The 10007-nt window shown below is 49.2% G+C and overlaps 1 protein-coding gene across 1 annotated transcript; it reads left to right on the forward strand.

Moving 5' to 3' along the window:
- Positions 1-372: 372 nt before the first annotated feature.
- Positions 373-10007, forward strand: LOC139307236 (disabled homolog 2-interacting protein-like; the record flags this gene model as incomplete). Its single annotated transcript, XM_070931082.1, has 9 exons — positions 373-611; positions 1654-1745; positions 1844-2311; positions 6602-6873; positions 7310-7423; positions 7493-7615; positions 7816-7895; positions 7972-8059; positions 9837-10007. Coding segments are annotated over 9 exons (1647 nt in total), but the record flags the coding sequence as incomplete, so codon positions are not given.

The following is a 10007-nucleotide window of genomic DNA, read 5'->3' on the forward strand; positions in this document are numbered from 1 at the left end:
TATCAACAACCTGGCCCAGCAATACAAAATCTTCAGTTTATACACGTCAGTTTCTGTACAGGTGAAACAAACAAGGTATAATATGTTAATCAGTGAGCTTTAGCAATGCTGGTGGGTGGATTTTGTTACCTTCGGACAGAGGCAGGCTGGCTTGTTTCCAGTGTTTATGCTACGCTAAGCTAACCAGCCATAGCTTCATATTTAGCATGCAGACTGAGAGTGTAATCAATCTGAATATCTGACTCTCAGACAGGAAGAGAAGAGGAGGATTTCACTACATGTTGAACTGTGAATGACTGTTACCAGCAGATCAATTCATAGATTGTGTCTCTGTCTCTCTCTACCTGTCTCTCTCTCCTGCCTGTGTGTCAGCAGTCATGTCTGTCAAAGCTTGGTCCTCTTCCTCGGATCCTCAGAGACGTGTCAGTAGCTCTGGCTAACCCAGGGGGCATGGTTCATCCGGGGGGCGTGTCCGTTTCCTCTCCGGAGCCTCAGCGTGTGGTGTCTCCGCCCCCTCTGTCCCCGCCCCCTCTGTCCCCACCCCTCTCTCCTCCTCTGGCGACTTGTAATCCCTCCATCGGCCTGCAGGGCGGCGTTGGACTCGACGGAGGGTTAGCATCATGTGTTCTGTTAGCATTAGCATCTAGCTCAGTATATATGTGGGCAACTCAGAATATTCACACATCAACAGTTGTTTAAAGTCAAGTGGCACTGACCAATCACAGTTGAGTGGGGGTGGGACTAAAGGGTAACACATTGTTCCCAACACCCTACAAGAAGACTCCAGTTTATTATTTTGGGAACTGTTGGGTCTCTGTAGTAACATTATCAAGAGTCGGTCTAGACCTGCTCTATTGTCATGAGAAAAAATTTAATTATTTTTGACAGAAGAATTGGTCCAGACAGTAATATTGAATTGTTTTAGTGGTTGTTAGGGTGTTTGAGGTGGTTGCTATGGGTTCACCTGGTGGTTGCTAGGGTGTTCATGAAAAGATAAAACTTTCTGATAGATTGTTTTCTAGTTATCAAATACTCACTTCTTGCTAATGAACGGCGAGAGAGTTATTACATGTTACTAAAGTGTTGCTTGTTAGCCTCTCATGATGATAGCTGGAAAAATTGCTGTTGAGGATTCACTAGTTGTTGCTTTATTGTGTTTCAAGTGTTTTTTAGACTTTTACTTGGTGGTTGGTGTGTTGCTATATTACTAATTAGCCACTCAGATGGTGATGGGATGTGTTTACTGGGTCTTTTGAAAGTGGCTGCAAAGTGATCACTAAATGATTCAGTTTGGTTGCGAGGGTGTTGCCAAATGGTTAATAAGGTGCTGATTAGTCAAATGGGGGTAATAGGTGTTTGCTAGGATTTTGTAGGCGGTTGTAATGTGTGTGTGATGCTCAGTTGTGAGTTTATGAGGTGTGTTTTTTTGATTATTACTGTAACTCACTACTGTCAGTAGACTCATTATAAACAGATTATTTATATGAATTTATAAGCAATCAATACAAAGTTATTGATTCTTAAGTTATGTTAGTAAATCATTCATAATCAAGATTTTATGATTAGAAGTAGTGACATTAAGATTTTCAAACTCTTTGTTGAGAGGCCTGAACACCTTTGTGTGTGTGTGTGTGTGTGTGTGTGTGTGTGTAGTTTGGTAGATTTCACCAGACTTCCCTCTCCGACTCCAGAGAACAAAGATTTGTTCTTCGTCACCAAAGGATCCAGTCTGCAGCCCGCATCAGGTGACCTTTGATCTTTATCTAACTCATACCTGCTGACCTCAGTCACCTTTGACTTCTGAATCTGACCTTTCCTGTTCTGCTGATGTCACTTCCTGCAGGCCTGCAGGGCTCTCCGGCTCTGAGCTCATCCTACTCGGAACCTAATGAGAACGAGGCAGGGTTTGAAATGACCAATGGGGGCCGGAGGGAGGGGCCAGATCTGACCAATGAGAGCCGCAGTCTGTCTCTGGTCGACCTGCAGGACTCTTCCCCTAGCGATGGCCTTGACGACAGCCAATGGCAGCGAAGGACGGGGCTCCTCCCCCTCTCCTTCCAGAACCCTGTGTATCACATGACCACCACGTCGCCACGGCAGCAGACAGACGCTACGCCCTCAGACGGCTCGGTGGGGTCACAAGGAAACGCAGATGACAGGAACGCCATGGCAACCAAACCAGCATTTCTTACCCAGATGTCTGTGGGGTTGGGAGGGGGAGAGAGGGGGGAGAGGATGTCGGCCATGTCGAGCAGCAGCAGCGGAGAGGAATACTCCAGACGAGCTCTGCCTCTCGCTGAGACTCTCACAGGTACAACACGTCCACTCGGTATCATTCATTCATATAAACATTACAGGCTGTTGCTTCAGATGTCTGAGGGGGGTCACTGGATGTGAAATAGCTTCAGATCCACACTGAACTATGACAGTCTACAGGTCAGGTCTCAGGTTTCTGTTGAGATGAGACTTAAGACTCAGTCACGTATCTGAGAATCTGTTGGTCATAAATCTGATCAGTTCGTCTGTTTTCTGGGCGACATGTAAATCAGGGTCGGTCCTTATCCAGTCCGGAAGGAGGTGCACCATTTACACTGAGTCAAGTGTAAATGCATCCAAAAAATCACCTCTGGAGGAGGTTTGAGACTCCTTCTATCCAGATGTTGAAAAGGTGTCATCTTTGCTGCTCCCACAGTGTAACCATGTCAAGAAGTCCGTCTGTCTGTCTGTGTCTCCTGAAGTAACCTGATCAGATTCATGATCTGACCATCAGAGTTTTGAATCTGAAGGGATCAGATTGTTATCGCAGGTTCAGCAGAGGCTAATGTTGCTCAATGATAAGGTTACTTTTACTGCTTTAGCTGCAGTCTCCGTAGCAACAGTCACAGAGGCTCATAGTACAGCATGTAAAGCTCTCTGATTGGATGTTTGTTAGAGCAATGCTCCCTGGGACCAAATTACATCAACATATTAGGAATAACTAGAAAAGAATATCAGAATCAGAATCAGAAACTGTTTATTGCCAAGTAACATACATTACAAGGAATTTGCTGTGGTCTGAAGGTGCTATTGTTTTGATAACAAATAAGTAGAATATAAAAGCTAAAATAAGAATAAGAATAAAAATAAAAAATAAGATAAGATAAATAACAACAGTGCAGTGACCAGAATAAAGTAAAGTGTCCAGATAAAGTGTCCAGTAGGGGGTGGGTGCGTTAATGTAACGCAGTGGGGACAGGGGTGATGTACGTTAATATAACGTATAGCTTGTGTTTGTGTTCTGGGGGGGGGTCAGTGAGAGTTTGTCAGGTTGACTGCAGAGGGGAAGAAACTGTTTTTGTGGCGGGAGGTTTTGGTCCTGATGGACCGCAGCCTCCTGTCAGAGGGGAGGGGGTCGAACAGATGGTGTCCGGGGTGGGAGGGGTCGGCAGCGATCTTCCCTGCTCTCCTCAGGGTCCTGGAGGAGTACAGGTCCTGAAGAGATGGAAGGTTGCAGCCGATCACCCTCTCTGCAGAGCGGATGATACGCTGCAGTCTGCGTCTGTCCTTGGTGGAGGCAGCAGCGTACCAGACGGTGATGGAGGAGGTGAGGATGGACTCTATGGCAGTGTAGAAGTGAACCAGCATTTTTTGTGGCAGGTTAAACTTCCTCAGCTGCCTCAGGAAGTACATCCTCTGTTGGGCTTTCTTGATGAGGGAGCTGATGTTCAGCTCCCACCGGAGGTCCTGGCTGATGATGGAGCCCAGGAAACGGAAGGACTCCTCAGTGTCCACTGGAGAGTCACACAGGGTGATGGGGGCGGGTGGGGCTGCGCTCTTCCTAAAGTCAACAACCATCTCCACTGTCTTTGAAGCGTTAAGCTCCAGGTTGTTGCTGTTGCACCAGGTCACCAGGTGGTCAATCTCCCACCTGTAGGCAGACTCATCCTCTCCAGAGATGAGTCCGATGAGGGTGGTGTCATCCGCGAACTTCAGGAGCTTGACAGACTGGTGACTGGAGGTGCAGCTGTTGGTGTAGAGGGAGAAGAGTAGAGGAGAAAGAACGCAGCCTTGAGGGGAGCCGGTGCTGATCGTCTGCGAGTCTGAGACGTGTTTCCCCAGCTTCACGTGCTGCTTCCTGTCAGACAGGAAATCTGTGATCCACCTGCAGGTGGGGTCAGGCACGTTGAGCTGGGAGAGCTTGTCCTGAAGAAGAGCCGGGACGATCGTGTTGAAGGCAGAGCTGAAGTCCACAAACAGGATCCTGGCATAGGATCCTGCGGAGTCCAGGTGCTGGAGGATGAAGTGTAGAGCCAGGTTGACGGCGTCGTCTACAGACCTGTTGGCTCTGTAGGCGAACTGCAGGGGGTCCAGCAGAGAGTCTGTGATGGATTTGAGGTGGGACAGGACCAGGCGTTCAAATGATTTCATGACCACAGAGGTCAGGGCGACGGGTCTGTAGTCATTTAATCCTGTGGGCCCTGTTTTTTTGGGGACGGGGATGATGGTGGAGGCCTTGAAACAGGCTGGCATGTGGCATGTCTCCAGTGAGGTGTTGAAGATGTCCGTGAACACCGGAGACAGCTGATCGGCGCAGCGCTTCAGGCAGGATGGGGAGATGGAGTCTGGTCCAGCAGCTTTACGCGGGTTTTGTCTCTTGAAGAGCCTGTTCACATCTCTTTCAAGGACAGACAGAGGTGTCGATGCTGGAGGAGTGGGGGGCGCTGTGGGGGGCAGCTGTGGTGGTAGGAGGTGTGAGAGTTCAGCCCCAGGTGTGATGAGGGGGTTGGGGCTGTTGGGCTGGAGCTGGTGGGTGATGGTGTGGGGGATGGTGTCAGGACTGTCCCATTGTCTTTCAAAGCGACAGTAGAAGTCGTTGAGGCTGTTGGCGAGGCGTCGGTCGTTAGCAGAGTTGGGGGCTCTTGGCTTGTAGTTGGTGATCTGCCTGAGCCCCCTCCACACAGAAGCAGAGTCGTTGGAGGAGAACTGGTCTTGTAGTCTCTCTGAGTACAGTCGTTTAGCTTCCCTCACCGCCTTGCTAAACTTGTACTTGGCTTCCTTAAACTCTGCTCTGTTGCCACTCTTAAACACCTCTTCCTTTTCCAACCTCAGCTGTCGCAGTCTTGCTGTGAACCAGGGTTTGTCGTTGTTATAACTCACCCTGGTCCGAGTTGGTACGCAGCAGTCCTCACAGAAGCTGATATATGAAGTCACAGCCTCTGTGTACTCATCCAGACTGTTGGTAGCAGTCCTGAAAACATCCCAGTCAGTACAGTCCAAACACGCCTTCAGGTCCTCTGCAGCTTCACTGGTCCACTTCTTCGAAGTTCTCACAACAGGCTTAGAAAGTTTTAATTGTCAGAGTGTCCCAGTGCAGCGCGGGTGACGGCGTGAAAAGCGTTACTGACTGTGGTATAACAGTGATCCAGAGTGTTCCCCTCCCTGTTGGGGCATTTAATAAACTGTTTGTATTTGGGGAGTTCGTGTCTGAGATTACCTTTGTTAAAGTCACCAAGGACAATAACTAAGGAGTCCGGGTTGGTCTGCTCCGTTTCCAGTATCTGGTCGGCGAGTGCGCGCTGTGCGTCCTGCACGTTGGCCTCCGGTGGAATGTAAACACCGACCAGAATGAATGAAGCGAACTCACGGGGGGAGTAGTAAGGTTTACAGTTTATGAAAAAAGTTTCCAGGGAAGGAGAGCAATGCCGTCGCATCACTGTCACGTTACACCAGCTGCTGTTGATGTAGAAACAAATACCTCCACCCTTTGTTTTGCCGGAGAGGTGCGCGTCGCAGTCCGCTCGGAGTAGCTGGAATCCGTCCAGCTGCAGCGCCGCGTCGGGAGTTCTTTCCCCCAGCCATGTCTCCGTGAAGCACAAAACAGCAGATGAATAAAAGTCCTTGTTTCTCCTCATCAGCAGCTGGAGTTCGTCCATCTTATTCCCCAGTGAGCGCACGTTAGAGAGAAATATTCCGGGTAGCGGTGTGCGTTGTCCTCGCCGGCGAAGACGCACGAGCGCACCGGCACGTTTCCCTCTACGTCGGCGTTGAGCTGCAAAGGTGAGAGCACCTTTGACCAGAATGTTCCATAAAGCAGTTAAAGGTGCAAGAAATTCGGGAAACAAATCCACTGGAGATGTTCCCCTGATGTTCATGAGCTCTTCTCTGGTGAAAGAGCTCCGTGAACCAAAACAAAAAACACTGTTTACAAACAAAACAAGGCAAAACAATGCGCTCCAACAGACCGAGGCAGCCATCCGCGGCGCCATCTTGGATTGGTTAACAATATACATGTCAGACAACTTTGTTCAAATTGTTATTTTATGGTACAGTCACATGTTTCAGATCTGAAAACACAATTAAAAAGTAATAAAGTTAGCAGGCATGGTGTGTGATGAAGGATGGAGGGCTTCGAACCCTGCCTGGAAAACTGCGTTTGCTAATGCTAGACAGGCAGATGGAAAAGCTGGGTGGTTTGAGGTGAGCAGAGATGGTGAGTGCTCAGGTTGTGTTAATGTTCTTACCCTTCTAGTTGACTTATCTCCTAATGGACTTGTTCTGATGACTTTCCTGTCCATCACATGACCCATCTGATGATGTCACTGTTGTTGCTCCTCCCCCTCAGGTAGCTCTGCCCCCCCTCGACAGAACTCCTCGGGTCCTCAGAGACGTATCGATCAGCCCCCCCCCTCATCTGCTCCACCGGGACCTCCTCGAGGTCGGACACCTCCCAGCATGCTCGGCGGTGGCGGAGGCTCCGCCTACCCTCCTCGCCCTGCCTCCGGCAGCATGATGTCATCAAGTCCCGATTGGCCGAGCAGCGGCCAGTCACGGCTCAGACAGACGTCATCGTCTTCTAAAGGAGACAGCCCCGAGAAACAGAGACCTGCTGCCAAGGTAACCAGGCTGTTACCATGGTAACCTGTCAGTCTGACTGCTGGTGATTATGGGTGTTGTCATAGAGATGGTGGACAGGCTCAGTCTAACATTTAGACCAGTCTGGGTGGAGTCTACTTTTGATGCTGTATTTCTGCAGTAGTGGTTTGACCGTGTCCTGATGTAGGAAAGTACCAGTGTCTTGAATCGGACTCTAGTTGCCCCCAGTGGCCAGTGCAGCGGAGGAGCAGTGATGGACTATGGAGAACTTGGAGAGGCTGAAGACCAACTGAGCTGCTGCATCCTGGATGAGCTGAAGAGGCCGGATGGCACATGCAGGCAGGCTGGCCAGGAGCCAGTTGCAGTGGTCTAGACGCGAGATGACAAGAGCCTGGTTGCTGATGGTTGCTATAGTAACAGCATCAATGTAACTGTGTGTGTGTGTGTGTGTATTCAGGCTCCCTCTCCCTGTGCATTGGATCGGACAGCAGCCTGGCTGCTCAACATGAACTCTGCCTCCTCCTACGGTGAGACAGAGGACGATCGTCATGACGACGCCCTCATAGAGAAGGTAAGAGACACCTCATACTGAGTCTGGTTCTACTGGGTCTACTGGTTCTGACTCTGTGTGTGTGTGTAGTACCAGCAGGAGATTGCATTGCTGCAGGAGAAGTTACGAGTTGCAGCGTTGCGGCAGGACGAGTGTGAAGCTCGACTGCTGGTCCAGGATCAGCAGAACCAGCGCATGCTGCAGGAGTACCAGGTATGTAACACTTCAGTCCACACACACACACTGTTTTATTAATTTTAATTTAATTTCTGTTTTATCTTCTTCTTTGGTCGTTTTAAATGAAGATGCATCTGTAATCAGCCATTTAGTTCTGACATGTGTGTGTGTGTGTGTGTGTGTGTGTGTGTGTGTGTGTGTGTGTGTGTGTGTGTGTGTGTGTGTGTGTGTGTCAGGCTCGGCTGGAGGACACAGAGAGTAGACTGAGGAGGCTGCAGGACGATAAAGACCTTCAGATGAACAGCATCATCAGCAGGTCTGTACACCTGTCTGTCTGTGCACCTGTCTGTCTGTTTAGCACGTAGAGACGGTTTGACCTCTTGCCTGTGCAGGTTGATGGCAGTAGAAGAAGAGCTGAAGAAGGATCACTCTGACATGCAGGCTGTGGTGGACTCCAAACAGAAGATCATAGAGGCACAGGTACCTGTCTGTCTGTTTACCAGTCTGTCTGTCTGTCTGTCCGTCTGTCAGTCTGTCTGCTTTGTCTTTTACTGTGAAGCACTTTGTAACATGATATTTAAATGAACAGACTTCCTGTCTGACTCTCTTTGAATCTGTCTATCTTCCTGTCTGTCTCTCTTCCTGTCTGACTCTCTTCCTGTCTGACTCTCTTCCTGTCTGTCTCTCTTCCTGTCTGACTCTCTTCCTGTCTCTCTCTCTTCCTGTTTCTCCCTCGTCCTTTCTGACTCTCTTCCTGTCTCTCTCTCTCTTCCTGTCTGTCTCTTTTCCTTTCTCTCTCTCTTCCTGTTTCTCCCTCTTCCTGACTGTCTCTCTTCCTGTCTCTCTCTCTTCCTGTTTCTCCCTCGTCCTTTCTGACTCTCTTCCTGTCTCTCTCTCTCTTCCTGTCTGTCTCTTTTCCTTTCTCTCTCTCTTCCTGTTTCTCCCTCTTCCAGTCTGTCTCTCTTCCTGTCTCTCTCTTCCTGTCTGTCTCTCTTCCTGTCTCTCTCTCTTCCTGTTTCTCCCTCTTCCTGTCTGTCTCTATTCCTGTCTCTCTCTCTTCCGGTCTCTCTTTCTTCCTTTTTCTCCCTCTTCCTGTCCGTCTCTCTTCCTGTCTCTCTCTATTCCTGTCTCTCTCTCTTCCTGTTTCTCTGTCTTCCTGTCTCTCTTCCTGTCTATTCCTGTCTCTCTCTCTCTTCCTGTCTCTCCCTCTTCCTTTCTGACTCTCTTCCTGTTTCTCTGTCTTCCTGTCTCTCTTCCTGTCTCTCTCTATTCCTGTCTCTCTCTCTTCCTGTTTCTCCCTCTTCATGTCTGTCTCTCTTCCTGTCTCTCTCTCTTCCTGTTTCTCCCTCTTCCTGTCTGCCTCTATTCCTGTCTGTCTCTCTTCCTGTCTCTCTCTCTTCCTGTTTCTCCCTCTTCTTTTCTGACTCTCTTCCTGTTTCTCTGTCTTCCTGTCTCTCTCTCTTCCAGTCTCTCTCTTCCTGTCTCTCTCTCTTCTTGTCTGTCTCTCTCTCTTCCTGTTTCTCCCTCTTCCTTTCTCTCTCTCCCTGACTGTCTCTCTTCCTGTCTGTCTCTCTTCCTGTCTGACTCTCTTCCTGTCTCTCTCTCTTCCTGTTTCTCTCTCTCCCTGTTTCTCCCTCGTCCTTTCTGACTCTCTTCCTGTCTCTCCCTCTCTTCCTGTCTGTCTCTTTTCCTTTCTCTCTCTCTTCCTGTTTCTCCCTCTTCCTGTCTGTCTCTTTTCCTGTCTCTCCCTCTTCCTGTTTCTCCCTCTTCCTGTCTGTCTCTATTCCTGTCTCTCTCTCTTCCGGTCTCTCTCTCTTCCTTTTTCTCCCTCTTCCTGTCCGTCTCTCTTCCTGTCTCTCTCTATTCCTGTCTCTCTCTCTTCCTGTTTCTCCCTCTTCCTTTCTGACTCTTCCTGTTTCTGTCTTCCTGTCTCTCTTCCTGTCTCTCTCTATTCCTGTCTCTCTCTCTTCCTGTTTCTCTCTCTTCCTGTCTGTCTCTCTTCCTGTCTCTCTCTCTTCCTGTTTCTCCCTCTTCCTGTCTGCCTCTATTCCTGTCTGTCTCTCTTCCTGTCTCTCTCTCTTCCTGTTTCTCCCTCTTCTTTTCTGACTCTCTTCCTGTTTCTCTGTCTTCCTGTCTCTCTCTCTTCCTGTCTCTCTCTCTTCGAGTCTCTCTCTCTTCTTGTCTGTCTCTCTCTCTTCCTGTTTCTCCCTCTTCCTTTCTGATTCTCTTCCTGTTTCTCTCTCGTCCTGTCTCTCAGGAGAAGAGGATTGCGAGTCTCGATGCAGCTAACAGTCGTCTGATGGCGGCTCTGACTCAGCTGAAGGAACGGTACGCTGTGACATCACAGAGGAACGGACTGTCTCCTAGCAACACGTCTTCTCTGCAGATTACCGAGAACGGAGAGTTCCGTAACTCTGGCAACTGCTAA

Source organism: Enoplosus armatus, unplaced genomic scaffold (genome assembly GCF_043641665.1).
Source record: "Enoplosus armatus isolate fEnoArm2 unplaced genomic scaffold, fEnoArm2.hap1 Scaffold_288, whole genome shotgun sequence".
NCBI lineage: Eukaryota > Metazoa > Chordata > Actinopteri > Centrarchiformes > Enoplosidae > Enoplosus > Enoplosus armatus.